The following is a 16,014-nucleotide window of genomic DNA, read 5'->3' as shown; positions in this document are numbered from 1 at the left end:
ACTGCTACTACGGCTACTGCCACTACCACTACTGCCACCACTTCTGCTACCGCCACCACCTCCGCTCCTCCTGCTCTAGATATCTTTGGTGGTAATTTTGTTTTTAACTCTTGGATTCTGGTGGATTGATCTTTCAGGAGTACAGAACAAACAAATCGTTGTTGCATGCATGCTGTGTGCTGGGCTTTCAAACCAGAGAGCCTATTAACTCTAAATACGATGTGCAAAACTTAAAAGTTCTGCTTTCAGTCCTGCCTTTCAAAAATGATTTAAAGGCATCTTATGTTCTTGGCCTTAGATTTATTTGAATCTGTTCCTGATGTACCTGCAGCACCTAAACCAGAAACTACTCCTAGCATAGATCTCTTTGGTACAGGTAAAGAGAGAACTCTTCCAATACTCTGCTGCTTTGATGCTGTGTAATGGTGTAAACTGACTTGAATGATATTTACTTCTCCTTTGGTTTTTCTTTCATTTCTGGAAGATGCTTTTTCATCTCCGCCGCATGGAGCTTCTCCTGTGCCTGAGAGTTCTCTCACTGCTGATCTCTTATCGGGTGAGTGCTTGTCTTCACAGGCCATCCTACAGACTTAGGTTTGTGTTTGTTTGGGTTTTTTTATCAAGAGTAAAAAAAAATAAGACTTATTGCCAATTTACATCTTTAAGCTGAAATACTAAGTTGTGGGTTTGTTGACACTTTGGTCACAAGATTAGCAGCTGCTAAAGATGCAAACCGTGAAGTAGCTGACACTGAAGTTAAGTAACGTGGTTGTTGAGAGAGTAAATCCTCCTCTAAGCATAAGAAAATTCTTAATAAACAATGCTTTCTTTAAAGTACTGTGGTTTTCAGTTGCTGTGTGAGAAATGTAACACTTTCTGTTTGCAGTTCTGAAGACTGTTACCTGAATTTACCATAACCTTGTGGTTCTAACTGGTGGAGCCCATGTGGCTTTGAAATATTTAGCTATCATTGTTGCCTTGCTGATACTAAATATTATTTATCCTATGCTTACTGCAGTGGATGCATTTGCAGCCCCCTCTCCTCTACCCACTGCCTCTCCAGCAAAGGTGGATTCTTCAGGTGTGATTGACCTATTTGGTGGTGGGTATTTTTCTTTCCTCACCACTTCAGAGTTGAATCACTTCATTTTAATTACCTTTGCGCTTGGCTAAAGCTGCAGTTTCCCCTTTTCACAGCTTTTCTATGTAGCATCTAATACTAGCCCATCTAGTTCTTCTTACTGCACAATAACGAACTGCAAATAAGCTGTCAGTGTGGTCATTCTGTTGTCATGACATTGCCATTCTGTCTTCAGTTAATGCATGTATGGCTTTTCCTCAGAGGTCCAATGAAAGTTTGTTGTATTCTTTTTTCTTTGCAACTCTCTATGGTCACGTTGTTTTCTCTCAGTTCCGTTTCTCAAAGCAGCTGAAGTTTTGAGGGTGACTTGTCTCCAGCTGGATATCTGAATCACAGGATCTTTGTTGGATGGAAATTAGGATGGGCACAAACAGCTCTAGGAGTGTTGTAGAACAGGAATGTTGCTTAGAAGTAGTGAATTTTCAAACATTAGTGAAATATTCCTCTAAAAAGACATAATGTGAGTCAGTAGGTTCTGGCTGGAATTACTTCAGTCTCTCATCCGATGCATTCATCTCTAAAGGGCTTCACCCTCTTGTCTAGAATGCTGTGGTTTGTATGGGTTATCTGAGAAGACACAACTAAAAGAAAAGAGGTTTCTTTCAAGTGCTGGTTTGTTGCACCTCCTTTTTTCCACCTGAGCTTTGCGGCCATAGTACTGCTCTGCAATAAAGATGGCCAAGCACTTTCATTTTCTTCTGATGAATGAAGTGGTTATCCTTTTGTCATCTTTTGTTTATGATAAGTGATGAATTGATGCATTTAATATTGAGCTCTTTACCTTTTCTTGATGCTTTCTGGAATTCCCTTTAGATGCTTTTGGAAGTAGTGCTTCTGAACCCCAGCCCGCAACCCAGGCTGCTTCTAGTTCCTCAGCTTCTGCAGACCTACTTGCTGGTAATAAAGAACTTCTAAAAACTTGTTATTTTAAGGCAAAACTAAGAAATGGTCTTTGAAATCTTTTGTGTTCCTTGGGTGTAAGTGGACTTTTGCAGTGGAATGAAATTCTTGTTCACAAGATTTCTTAGTACTTTAGACATCTTAAATTTAAACTACAGTGATTTATAATGGAGGCACTATACTGAAATACAAGTTAACTTCCTAGATTATCTTCTTCTCATGCTCTTCGTTTTCCTACCTCCTGCACAAGCCTTATTTTTCTGTACTGTTCACTGAATAAGAGTGTGTACATAAAGTTTCTTTGGCTGACTGTAGCCAGTCAAGCAGTATTGCAGGCTACGCTACTTACTCCTTACTGCTAATTCATCTTTGTTTCTTGGTTGATTTAGTTGAGGCAGATTACACACTTAAATGTTAAGAGCTTGAATGAATGGCTTGGTAGTAGTCTTGCATTTAGCCAAGAAGAGTGGGGCGATGAGAGAGCACTTCTCTGAGCACAAGGGCATAGAAGTGATAGAGACCCTCTCCTTATATTGGGTGGGATGAGGTCTCTGCTAATGCTGCATGCGACATCACTATCACACCTATTTCAAAGGTTGAATAACTGTACTGTTGTAGTCTGCATCCTGCAGGTAAGCAGCGTCAGCTGAATTCTGCACCATTCTCTAAAATCTGTGCTATACCATGTATAGTGGCTATAGTGATTGTGCTAAACAGGTGTGACTCCCCCCATCCCAGTTTGAAGTTTGTAGAGAACAAGATCCCAGCGTGTCTTCCTCACTTTTAAAGGAAACTAATGCACTTCTGGTTTGAGGAAGACTTGGCTTAGTTTCCGAAAGGTGAATTTGTAGTAGAATTGGTTGGTAGGTTATCCTTCATGAACTTCAATGATGATTGTTAGCTTCATGTTGTACCTTTGTGACTTTACTTCTGAGCTGGAGTGATAGTCTGCCCTTTATGCAACTGCTAACCACTCTAGGTATGGTGGGCCCTGATGTCAGTTGCTGTCTGTATGTCTGCAGGTCTCTCATGCCAACTTACACTGTATCAGAAGTCCAACCCTGTGTATGTTTTGCCTTTATATGCTCGTAAGAGGTCCTCCATTATATGAGGAATACATAATGTAAGTGAGATACGTCAGTATGGAATCTGCTTTAAGTGCTGTGAGTTGATACAAGTGGGTGCTTGCACACTGAAGCCATCTCAGAAGAGGACACATTTTCTAGTACCTGCTCCAAGTGTGGGGGTCGCCTAGTTGTGCTGCAGGAAGGTAGAAGTAGTCTAGATGATAATAACGTATATGTCTGTTCCCAGTCAGTTGGCAAGCCAGCTGCTTAAAGTGGGACATAATGCGTAAATGCATGCTAAAGCTTCAGTACAGGCAGCTTCAGGATTTTAAGGTAGAAGACCACCTTTTGTTTTAATATTTCTTCAATAGGTCTTTATATTAATTAGTCTGGAGATCAGGCTTTAACTAGTAGATTCTGAAACATACCAGTCATTTGCAGTTGTGTGTGTTATCAGCGGACTGGGTGCAAAGACATTGTTGGGCAGAAGCCAATTCTGCTTATGCAAACATTACAATACAAAATATTTTACGTCCTTATCTGTAACTAAGCTTAAATTCCAGTAGGAATTATGCTCCAGATGGCTAAAACTTCAGCAGTGTGCTCTCTGAATCTGATGAGTCACATTAAATCAAAACCTAAATTAAAAAGGGATGTTATAAGTCTAAATACTCAAGCAGACCTAAAGCAGTTGGGGTGAATAGATGATTTTTAAAAAAAAATTTATTTTATTTTTGCTTTGAATATACATTCAAAAGGGCTCCAAGTAGGTTTGAATCTTTTTTTTTTTTGGCAGATACAGAGAGTCTGTAAACATCACAGCATATTGCTAAGCATTTGTTCACCCTAGATAACGGCAGATGTATAGCCTGCAGTGTAATCCAGTTTTAAATTTAAGAGTGTCCAGAATTCATATAGTGGCTGAAGGCTTGTCCATCATGGTTTGAGTGTTTGGTTGTACTAAGTGTTTATATGTATAATGTTATGAGTATACTTACTATGCATCATTGTCTTAAGTGTTCTGCTGTCAAATAAGTTTCTAGTCTCTTCTTGGCTCACTTAGAAAATATGGTGGAATTTTTTTCATACTCTCTAAGCCTCTTCTAAGCAGACAAGACTAGAACTATGCTGCTAAACACAATAGTCTAGCCATTTTCCCTTCTAGATCTTTCTATCCAATTAAACTGTGTGCATGTGTATCCCAGTACGTACTCTAATAGCATGTTCTTATAAGAAATCTTACTTGAGTGTGTAAGTAAAAGCAACCTCAAGATGAGGTGATTGGGGATGTCCATTCAACACATCCAACACAGTTGCTGCTGTTTCTGCAGACTCACTCTGGGTCTTGTGGAAGGCCTAGACAACTAGGAACTTAATCTGTTAAAGCATTTTGATGGCTTCTGTGCCTGATGTTGCTGTTAAATTGTGCAAGGCTAAAAGCTATGGAATTAAGACCGTTCGTCATGCAAACTTCACCTGCAGCTGGGGAGAACGCTTTTCTGTAGCTGGAGAAACAGATACTTTATGGGGCTTTGCAAAAGCTTACAGAACTTTCTAAAGTTATGTAATCTTATAAATGGATATTAAGGCCAAGGAGCTGCCAAGTTCCTTGTTCTCACTCAGGAGATGGAAAGGATCTTTAGATGGCTCAGGGTCTTTAGATGGCTCCAGTGCTTTAGGAATTGCTGCAGTCAGCTGCCATTGTCATCCCTGTATCTTGTCAACCTGCTTCTGGTCTGATTCTTCAGAGGTTAGTACTTGTCTGCAGATAGTTGAATGCATGGAGCTTTGCCTTGGGACAGGTGATGAATGAGGAGAGAATTTATAGGTAAGGATCAGAGGGCAGGCCAGCACTAGTAATGTTATAGTAGGTGTCTGCTATAGACCACCTGATCAAGAAGAAGTAGAGGAAGCCTTTTTTAGGCAGCTGGAGAAAGCCTCACTATCACAGGCTTTGGCACTCATGGGCAACTTTAACCTCCATAGCATGTGCTGGAAGGGCAATATGGCTGGGTGCAGGTAGTTCAGGGGACTTCTGGAATGTATTAGAGAATCTCTTGATGTGGGTGATCAAGACGTACCAGAGTGAGTTCAGTGGAGGGCCACCAAGATGGTGACTGGTGCACATGACGTGAGGAGAGGCTGAGAACTGGGTCCATTCAGCCTTAGAAGAGAAGGCAAAAGGGAGGCCTTACAGGTATCTAAGCTACCTCACTGGAGGATACAGAGAAGACTAGCCAGGTTCTTCTTGGAGGTGCACAGTGACAGGAAAAAAGGCAATATGGGTGGGAAATTCTGGTTAAATACTGGATTTTTTTTATTTTTACCATGAGGATGGTCAGATATGACAAAAGACTGCCCAGAGAGGTAGTGAAATCTCTCCTCTTGGAGGTGTCAAGGCAAATCTCTGGGCAACTGATTTGATTAGACCAGTTTTGAGCAGGGTGTTGGGCTGGCTGACCTCCAGAGGTCCCTTCCAACCTAAATTACCTGTGACAAACCCGCTTCAAGAACAGACCTTGGATACCTGAGGGCAGATCTGTGATCCCGGTGCGTTTGTCCAGATGCAGAGTTAGCATCTGAGAGCATGTGACTTCTTGTGGAGTAGGATTTGGGTGATAAGGGCTTCTTGGTGCCAGAACCCTGAAGTAGGCCTAAGAAACACAGGGAAGCTGACACAGGCTTTTGAAATGCTCTTTACTTTGGACTGCAGAAAGCAGGCTGCTCTGCTTCTCACTCCTGCTTCTCTGGCTCCAGCCAGTGCCCTTGGTTGGTAGCATCTGACGGGACCAGTTTAAGTTACGATCTGAGTGTTTTAGGTTATTGCCTGCAATCTGGCAAGCTTCAGCTGAAGGACGTAATTTATGAGGTGTTTCTAATCAGATTGTGTTTTCCTGAACCTATGGTGCGTGGTCAGGTTTGCTCTCCCAGCTCTCAGGTTTGTCCTCTCCCAGCTGCGTCTGGGGCTGATGTATTTGTTCATATAGGCCAGGCATTCCACAACTAAAGCCTGTCTGCTGGTGGTGCAGCAAATTGCTGGCCTGGTGCCCAGGACCTGGTGATGGCACACCACTCTCATTTCCCTACTGAGGGTTTTGGTTTAAATACAATTAGCTACTGCTAATTTGCTTCTCTTCTAAAATATGCATCTGCCTGATGTGTAAATAAGTCTGATGCTTGCCTTGAGTGTGGGTGTATAAATTTTTCCTGTTCTTTCAACATTTGTTAAGTATTTGGTGTTTAGTCTTTGTTCTCTGAGAAAGCAAAGTTTTTGGGGAGAGTGTCTGAGATCTCACAGTAACATTTGATATAATTGATGCTCACAATTAGAGCACAAGTTCTTTATGTTGAGCTCTAGCCTGTCTTGTAGTTAACTGTCTGGCAGATGCTTGATTTCATAGCTGGGAAATGTGCTGTTGTCACTGTTTGTAAGAAAGATGTCTGTGTAATGCATTGTAACCCTATGACCATGGAAAACAGTTTGGTTAAAAAAGTGGTTAGAAAATCTTCAAAATTTTCTTTTTTTTCCCCATTTTTAAAAAGCTGACTTCCCCAATGAACTGGTAACTAAAGAAAGCTGAAGAAAGAAGAGGAAGAAAGGAATTAGTTGACCTTAAACAAGAGTGGTACAAACTATCTCAGTAAAAAGGCAGAAAGTAGTGATAAGGGTTTAATGTAAATAGGAGATCTCTTCTAAATTGATAAGTTGTATTTGGTATTTAATTTCAACAATGTGACTGTTGGAGTAGCATGCTTAATTTTTCAGATTTCACCCACATGAAAAGATCCGTATTTACTTTGGATGAGGATAGGACTTAAAATGCTCTCTACAAATTGGTGAAAATTATCTCAAGGAGAAATTTCAAATGAGTAAATATTCAAGCTTCTGTCCATAGGCAGCAATGATTAGCTGGACAAATAAGGACAGTAGACTGTAAGGCAGGATGTTCCCTGAAAAGAAATTAAAGGCAGTGGTAGAGTGCTGGCTCGTCACTGTCTGGTGCTCAGCTGTGGCAAAATAATATGCTTCCTACTCTGATATAGGGGGGAAAAGTACAGCCTGCAGGTTGTTTTTTTACAATTCCCGCTGTATTTGCATAGTCACGGTTGGAGCACTGAGCTCAGATGTGATCCTTTCTATGCAAGGGCAGCTGAGAAAAAACAAGGCTGAGAGACTGAAGATGTGGTATAGAGGTCTCAGACATTACTGTCAAGAAGAGATGCAATAAGAGGAATGGCTTGTAGACTAAAGAGAATTGAGAAGGTGTCATATGTCTGTTCTCGTTTAGACGGAGTCTTTGCATATTTAATCAGTTTCCAGAGTCTGTAGATAGTACAAATAAGCTTAAATGGCAAGGGAGTTCAAATTATATAGTGGGCAAGGGAGGGATTTTAAGAATAGTCAAGCATGGGAACACATTGCTTGTAGGCTAGAAAATCTCCATGAGTAGGATTTGTTTATATAAATATAGGATTTATAATATATACATTAACCTTAATCGTGGAGATTCTCCAGCCTACAAGCAGTTCACCTGTGGATGCTGTCGATCCTGCTTTGGCATGGGAGTGGGGAGGGGCAGCAGCTTGAAGACACCTTGATGAGGGAGACCAGGATGTTTTAAGATGGAGAGAGAGGCTAAATTGGATTAGTAAAACACTGCCTTCTGAATTGAGATTTGAAAGTAGCTGATGGGTGATCATATGCTTTTCTCAAGTTAGTCCTCTGTTTCTCTTTTTTTCTGAACTGATTCATGTTTGTTGCATTCTGCATGTGAGATTACTTACCTAGAACTATAGTGTGTAGTACTGGAAGAATTGTGTTCTCTACTCTGTTGGTCTGCCTCTGCAGAAATCTAAATAACAAACATTAAAGTTTTTATTGGTGACTCTCATAAAAGCTTAAATTCCCTGGGTCATACCTGGCATACCAAGGATACTTGTGTAGTACTGAGTTATTTACAATGGTCTAGTAAGAATTGTCTCTATCACTTTGCCTTCTATAGATTGAGCTTTTGTTAAACACAGCCCAACAAAACTGACTCTAATGTCCATACCTCTCTTATGTGGCTTTTTCAAGGCTTTGGAGGTTCTTTTATTGCACCTTCTCCATCACCATCCCCAGTCACTCCAGCTCAAACCAGCTTACTACAGCCTAACTTTGATGCAGCCTTTGGGACAACAGCTCCAACGACTGGCAGTTCGTTTGATGCATCAGGTGAGCCACAGGGTTTCTTCCTGTGAATTTTCTAATGTGTTTTATGTGTTAGATGAGTTAATGACACCATACTCTGATTACAAGCAGTATCGGTGATTTCCCTGTTCCTTCTCTACTGGAAGAACTCAGGATGGTATTTAGGCTGTTGTGTGCCCAAGAGCTCTCTGTACCTATTTCTTATTCTACCATGTCAATAAAAAACAAACTAGCGTGAACATCATCCTTGCATGTGCTTGATTGCATGAATTGGGAATTACTCGAGGAAAACACTGTTCCGTAAATCAAGTATATAGGCAAGTTGTCTTGCTGCTGTTGAAGCTGTTCTTGAGCTTGCATGGCACCTGAAGGTACACAAAATGGAGACTGAGGTTGTGTTCTTTGCCTGACTATAAGCTTAAACTTTCATCACTGCTATCATTTTGTTTGTATCTCTTCCATTCTATATTTTCCATGCTGGGTCCTTGCTACAAACTTAAAATTGGTGAGTTCTGCAACTGTGCAAAAAAAAAAGGTTGAAGTAGTACAGCTGCTTGGTTATTTGGTTGCTTGCCACAGCACATGCTACCCCTTCCTGTCAACTTAACGTTAGCATGTACCTCAAATACAGATCAGAAGATAGAATGCTGGCATGAGGTGTACTAGGCAGTTTGACTTCAAGGGATCTAAAAAATGAACTTCTGAGTTAGAGACTGGACTAACGAGGCTAGCTCTGTCAGTGTGGATGGTTCTGGTTCCTTCTGATCTCATAAGATGTTAGTAGGTTTTCCCGACTCCCTGCTGCTTGCAAGTGAATAGTAACATCTTGAGACTTTCAATCCTATTGCCGTAAGATGTCAAGGTATAAGACTGCCTTTGCCACAGTAATTCTGACTGGTCTTTGCTGTAAGATGTTCATTTTAAAAGCCTTTAAATGAATATCTCCTGACAAATGTGTGTGCATCTGACGTCTCTTTAAGGATGGCTGTAAGAAAAATAGTGTCATGTGGAAGTGGTGCTGTATCTATGTAGATTCAACTCTCCAATTAAAGTCCTTTTAGGCATGTCCTGTCATATTAGTTCTCATTGATACAGCTCTTTCAGGATTACTGGACGTTCAGTGTCTAGTAAAATGAAATGCATGCCCTTGTTGGCATTGCTTTTAATGTCAAACTGTGTTTTGGTAAGACTTGTGATGTGGTTGTCTGTGCTATATTTGTTGGAGCAACAGTGAAGTTGCAGGTAGCGTATTTCTTACCACGGCATCTGTTTCTAACCCACTTCCCTTTCACTTCCAGTGTTTGATGGCCTAGGTGATCTTCTTATGCCAACTATGGTTCCCTCTGGTCAGTCTATAGCACCTTCAGCCACAGCAACAGTCACTGCTTCAGCCACAAGCAAAGGCCTCGGAAGTGATCTTGATTCATCTCTTGCAAACTTAGTAGGCAGTAAGTGACAAATTTCGGTGACAAAAAGTGGTGTGGCATACAATTATGTTACTCTTCTGTGGCGCCAAATACCTGTCTATTTTAGCTTGCTTATTTCAATGTCCTCCTGTTTGCCTGGGCAGATGGGGGAAATTATGGGCAGGTATAAGGCCTGATTCAGATAGCTGGTCATCTGGGGTCATAACTCGTCCCTCTTTGTGCCCAGGATCTGAGTCAAATAATGGGATCTGTTTGGTAGGTATTATTTGTAACATGTGAATGTCCCAGGTACACTCAGAGGCACATCAGGCTCTTTATGGATGTGTTCCCCTGTGTAATAACAGATGGAATGGTGAAAATTGTCCAAAGTATCTGATAGCACTGTGGAATTTAAGCAGAAAAGCTGGTGGACACAAATAGCTGACTTTTTGCTTAATGAGAGGAGGAGTAGCAGTGGGGTGAGGTGTGCACAACAGCCAAGAACAGACCTTCTCTCAGACAATGAACTTTCCAAAACATGTTCTTGAAATGCTAAACTAAAAAATGTTCTCTTTCCTGTAGTAGGAAAAAGGCTAGAGCCTTTATAACTAGAGATCAGTAGCTGCAGCCCCCCCCAAAAAACTAAGAGGCCCACCTAGGCCAAGGTGTAATACTACTGAAGTTGTACCTTGGAGGACTGTATAAATGGAATACTCTGTTAGTATATGTAAACACACCACAGCAAAGACATAACTGATCTTATGATGCATACTCTTCTGTTAGGTGTGTGGGGAAACTACCATGCTTAGAAGTCAGCAGGACTCTTAATCAATTGAAACCTCTTCTGCAAGTCATTTGGTATATACAGGTTTGGGGGAGAAAATCAAACTTAGCAATTTGTGACTTACAGCACTTGTACTGGTCATGTGAGAAGAGTATTCTTTAAAACTATGCTTAAAACTTCTTCCAAAGAGTAATTAAGGAAACTGTTTGGAGTTCCCGTGTATGATAGAGCAGATAAAACAGTGCAAGACTTCCAGGTGACATTCAGATTTATGTGTATAAAAATAGCTTTTTATTTCAGTATGTATAATGAGGAACAGAAACTAGTGTTGTCATTCATGGTAAATAGTTTTAGTGCTCTTAAATAACTTAGCGTTTTGTAGACCTAAATATATTGTTACTTTGGATTGCTTATGGAGCAAAAATGGCTTTCTCGAATATAAGACATTCGCAGTGTTTCTCAAAAGTTTGTCCTCAAGAAAGGTGTAGATATGGCCAATCCTCTGATGCTGTATAAATGAAGACATCCAAAACTTTATTACCCTGTAAGTCCATGTGCAATGAAATGTAAGCTGTTATTTTGACACGCTTTAATTAAACATGACTTTTTTTTCTTATTACAATTTTCAGATCTTGGAATTTCTGGTACAACTTCAAAAAAGTAAGTTCAACTTTGTTTAAAAAAAGTTTTCAAATCTGTTGTATAGTCTTACATCTATTTCAGTGTTTATTAAGAATCAATGAATTGGTCATGTGCCCCCTACCCCCCAAAAATAAGTTCAGACAAATTCTGGAAAAAATACTCTGTTCACTGAATAATTAAGGTTAATTGTTCCTGCTTTTAAACTTGCTGGCTTTAATCTGAGTCTTTGAAAAAAAAAATTCTGTAAATCACTGTCTTCATATCGGATAGCTGATTTCCGAACAACTTAAAATGAACAAATAGTCCAGATAATAAATTGTATAGCTGTCCTCAGTAATCTAGGCTAATATGTAATAGTTTTGTTATCTTTTTACAGACGCTGGATGTGCTTATCGTATAGGCATTGGAATACTTGTAAAATAGAAAAGAAGTTCATTCCATGCAGTGAAAAGCTTCTTTTTGAAAGAAGAAATATTTACAGCGTTGCATTTATTTTTGAATGTATCTTCTTAATCTAACTGATTGCTTACTTCTGTACTTCTGTGCTGAGTCTTCCTCTGTATGCAAGACCAGTTTATGATGTGTGTACTTCAAAATGTGTTGTGCCTCTGTGGAGACGATAGGAGCGATATGTATAAACATCATGAGGTTTATCCCCAAAACTTAGCTTCCTTCAATCTACTTCATTCAAATGGTGTAGCTTATTCTGGATAGAGCAGCCTCTAACAACCTGGTTTTGCAACAGCCCTTTTATTCTATGAATGATTTGTTTCTCTTGTATCTATCAACTTTTTTCAGAACTGAATGCTTTCCTCCTTCAGCTGTCTGAGCAAGATTTCCAGCAATGAAATGACCTTTCAAAGACTTCTAGCAGGCAGCTCTACTGCCTGGCCCCAGTAGAATAGGCAGTAGCAGTCCCTCTTCCTACTTTGCAAGGGTATATGCAATCATATGTTACCTTTGGTCAATACTAAGTAAAACTTCTCCTTAATTCTCACCACAAAGGCCATAACCATGTAACTGACATCTGTATAGAGTGTAGTGGTGTCTACCACTAACAACCCTTGAAACTGAGTGGCACTAGAAGTGTATCTTTCTGTTAACTTAAACTGCATACAATATAAACTAATGTAGCTGCAAGCTTAACGTTAATGTATACTGCAATTGGTTTTCATTTTCACTGTATGTAAATAATAGCTCTGTCTTTCTCCTTCTCTATTAGGGGAGACCTTCAGTGGAATGCTGGAGAGAAAAAGTTAACAGGAGGAGCCAACTGGCAGCCAAAAGTAGCACCTGCAACGTGGTCAACTGGTGGTGTCCCAAGTGGTCCATTGGTAGGTGGTTAATCCATCGATACCACTGGTATTGAAACCTCAATATCTTATGAGACTATGCAAGTATACGTGTAGGCACAGCTCCTGTCTACTTCAGCTAAAGAGTTTCTGCTTCTGTATAAATGATATGATTGTTTCAAGTCACATTTTTAAGACCAGATTTACAGCTGGCATAAATAAATCATTGAGTTCAGGTCCGTGAAAATACACTAGCGTATCAAGATGTTACTCTACGTGTACACTTAATACGTGTGGCTAGCTGTATAGGTCTAGCACCAGGTCTGGGTCGATTGCCCAAAAGACAACGGTATTGATCCAAAGCTGAAGTACTGGAAGGAGAGAAAATATATAGGTTTTTCTCAAGCTTTCCTGAATGAAGTAGATCAAAAGACTACACAGTATTCAGACTGATCAGGTGATTGATGTTAGGTTAGAAGTGGATAGCTTGTTTAGCAGAGTAAAGCAGTCTATTGGAAGAGTTAGGATTGCCCTGTAAAATGTATCAGAAGGCACTAACTTTGAGAGAAGAGGGTTGAACTGAGCTAAAAATCTAAATTTGGCACAAGAGCAACTTGATCATGAGTAAGCTACAAGAGTAATCTGAAGAGGGGTCATACCTCATCTCATCAAAGTCACACAGGGCATAAAACAGCCGCTGTTTGAAAAAATTTGGGTTGGGAACGGAACGAAAGGAAAGGACTGTCAAGGGGGAGCACGACCAGTTCAGTTCCCTGCTGCCACAGCCAGATGTTAATGTGACTCTAAGCATGTTCCAGCTTGTTCCTTAACCTTATGGAAGATACAAGAATTCCCTGAACTTGGTATTTCATTGAATGTATTAGTTGTAACGTCAACTTTTCTTCTTAATAGAAAGGCTGGGCAATACTGTACAGTGTAAGTGAAATTTTTTTGATCTTATTGTACTTACTAAACATGAAGATACTAACAGCACCTCACCTGCACTACAGTTATTACTGATGGCTTAAAACTAGCTAGAAGCTACCTAACATGGCTCTTCTTGGACTATCTGTCCAGCAGACAATTCTCAGGCAATGTGTTGAATATGGTAGTAGTGATTAACCATTTCTGTGCTGTAAGCTTGAAAATAATGGCTTCAAACTGTCTTTGCTTTACTTGGATGTGAACTATCTGATGACTTGTACTACTGAAATCTCTAACTTCTGTAACATCAGCCTGATCTTGTAGTGGTTTTATCATCTTATAAGTAACTAGCCTAACTAGCCTTTCTAGAAAGCTGGGTCGCTTTGATAGCATTTTGTGAAACATGGGTGCTATACGTATTTCTTTGAAATCATGCACTTAGGTATTGTTTGAAACCAAAGAAAACCAGATCTGCAGGAAAAATAAATGTGGAGACTAAAATGAAACTTTCCTTCATGTCACTGTTGAACCACTTAAGTTTTGGTCACTTCTTCCCGTCCTTGTGACCTTTCACCTTCTGGATTAAAATCAGCAGAATTTCATAAAAGCCCATTCCCTTGAGTGACCCTAGTGCTTTGAGGCAAAAGCAGATTCAGTTTGTGTGGCCATTTTCTTGACATCTGCCTAACTGGATTTTGAGCTACAGTGTGTTCCTGTGTCTGCAGTCAGATCACTACATCTGATGTCATTAATCTGTGTTTTTCTACGCCTTACTTTCCACACCTGAGTGTCCAGATATTGGTTTTAGTTTGGGGACAGCTGTGCTGCTAGCGCAGTACAGACTTTAATTGAAATGCTCCCCAGAAAACTTTCAGACTGGCAAAGAGGTTCATAATTATTAGCCAGAAACTGTAGGGTGTTTGCTTGTTAATGAATCTGGAACAGGTTATCTTGACTTGTGTCCAGTTTCTTCAGAAACTGGCATATTTTAGTCTGGAAGCAAGGATCAACGAAGGGCACTAAATGCAGCATTCACAGAAGTGGACTGTGCAGTGAGTAATTCCAACATATCTCCAGAGACGCACTGTCCTTTGAACTGAAAGTGTGCTAGCTGCTCTCCAAGTGCAGTGGGATATAACTGACTCAAGGTAGGCGGTAAGGATGTGGACGCTCAGGAGTGACCCTACAGCTTCTGTAATAGCTTGAGAAATTGTGCCAATATACTTAGGCCATATGATAGCAGTAATGAGATTCCTAAAAATCCTGCTACCACTTTTGAATCCTTTCCTTGAATGCTTCCTGCTTCTCTTCAGAGTTAATAATTTGGATTGTATGTACTTCTCTGAAAAGAACAGACTTGGATGCTTTCAAGGCCATAAGGAGACTCTGTGCATGGGAAGTTACAGACAAGGGAACCAGAAGGGGTGATGTATAGGTTCTGCTAGATAAGTGGGGTGGCCTTGTTCAAAGATGCTGTTGTGCTGTATATCCAGTCAGACTACTAAACTAACAGTTCTCGCTTCCTAAATCCTAGTGAAAAATCACCTTTTTTCTCTTGTTACTTGAATGACAAGCACACAAGTTAAGCGTATGAATGAAAAGCATAATAAGATAAACTGAAATGTCCTTAGTAAAGTATATAATGGTTGTGATTGTGGCTTAAGTGTGTGAACTTAAATGAATCTCACTGCATAAAAACACTATATTTTTTTTATTGGAAACTAATTATAGCAGTTTTTTCCCTTTACAATCTGCTTAAGCTTTTACTAAAATACAGTGCTACAAGTGCAATAATGTGTTGGCTATTGATTATGAAATTGGGATGCTTTCTTACACTATGGGGGGAAGTATATATTTCCTTGGGCCTATTTTGAGTTGTATTCAGTAAATGGACTCCATTCATGAAGAGAATGCAGTCTGTCACCCTTGCTTTCTTACGAAAAAACAAGCTAAGCATCAGTGTAAGGACTCATTCAACTCTCTCATTCTTTGAAGCATTGTGGTTTTGAGGTTAGGTATTATCTGCTATGTAAGTCCTACTTTCCAGAACAACTTTGAGAATGCTGGAGACTCCATGCGGTTTCCAGATAGTTGATGTTAGAGATTCTTGCATGTCTTAATTTTTTAAAAAAATTTTTTAGACGGGAGCCGTGCCTCCAGCAAGCGCTGTTCCGGCCACAGGAGGGACTCCACCTGTCCCACAGCCAGGAGCAGCATTTGGGATGGTGAGTCTCTTGTTATGCTGCTCTCCTCTCTTCACCCAGAACCCTACTCACACTGCATTCACTTACAGCCCCCAGCAGGCACAGGTGTACCCATGATGCCCCAGCAGCCAGTTATGTATGGGCAGCCTATGATGAGGCCACCATTTGGAGCTGCCACTGGCCCTGGTGTACAGGTAAGCATTACTGCTAGATGAATGTTTAATTGCTCTCCATTTCTTTAGAAAGTAGCTTGTGTGTATGCATTATCTCAGTTCAATTCTAGCTGTAGGACTATAAAAGAGACTTCTTACAGTATCAGCTGCCTGATCTGACTTAGAATCATAGTCATTTAGGTTGCAAAAGACCCTTAAGATCAAGTCCAACCGCTAACCTAGCACTGCCAAGTCTACCACTAAACCATGTCCCTAAGTACCACATCTACATGTCCTTTAAATACTTCTAG

The 16,014-nt window shown here is 40.3% G+C and overlaps 1 protein-coding gene across 1 annotated transcript in view; it reads left to right on the top strand.

Annotated features, from left to right (window-relative positions):
• SNAP91 (synaptosomal-associated protein, 91kDa) overlaps window positions 1-15,745 on the top strand; it is a gene marked incomplete at its 3' end in the record, with an annotated part of 64,938 nt that extends 49,193 nt beyond the window's left edge. Inside the window, exons 18-29 of the mRNA XM_009578492.1 lie at window positions 1-91; window positions 299-376; window positions 485-556; window positions 1,019-1,102; window positions 1,955-2,038; window positions 8,186-8,323; window positions 9,598-9,747; window positions 11,119-11,149; window positions 12,354-12,465; window positions 13,336-13,359; window positions 15,489-15,572; window positions 15,641-15,745. The exon at window positions 1-91 is cut by the window's left edge and continues 1 nt beyond it. Of these exons, the coding sequence (XP_009576787.1) occupies window positions 1-91; window positions 299-376; window positions 485-556; window positions 1,019-1,102; window positions 1,955-2,038; window positions 8,186-8,323; window positions 9,598-9,747; window positions 11,119-11,149; window positions 12,354-12,465; window positions 13,336-13,359; window positions 15,489-15,572; window positions 15,641-15,745 (1,053 nt within the window). The remainder of the gene's footprint in view (window positions 92-298; window positions 377-484; window positions 557-1,018; window positions 1,103-1,954; window positions 2,039-8,185; window positions 8,324-9,597; window positions 9,748-11,118; window positions 11,150-12,353; window positions 12,466-13,335; window positions 13,360-15,488; window positions 15,573-15,640) is intronic.
• Between the last annotated feature and the right edge of the window lie 269 nt (window positions 15,746-16,014).

Source organism: Fulmarus glacialis, unplaced genomic scaffold (genome assembly GCF_000690835.1).
Source record: "Fulmarus glacialis isolate BGI_N327 unplaced genomic scaffold, ASM69083v1 scaffold34045, whole genome shotgun sequence".
Classification (NCBI taxonomy): domain Eukaryota; kingdom Metazoa; phylum Chordata; class Aves; order Procellariiformes; family Procellariidae; genus Fulmarus; species Fulmarus glacialis.
The sequence above is the reverse complement of the archived record's forward strand: the minus strand, read 5'-3'. Positions and strand labels throughout refer to the sequence as shown.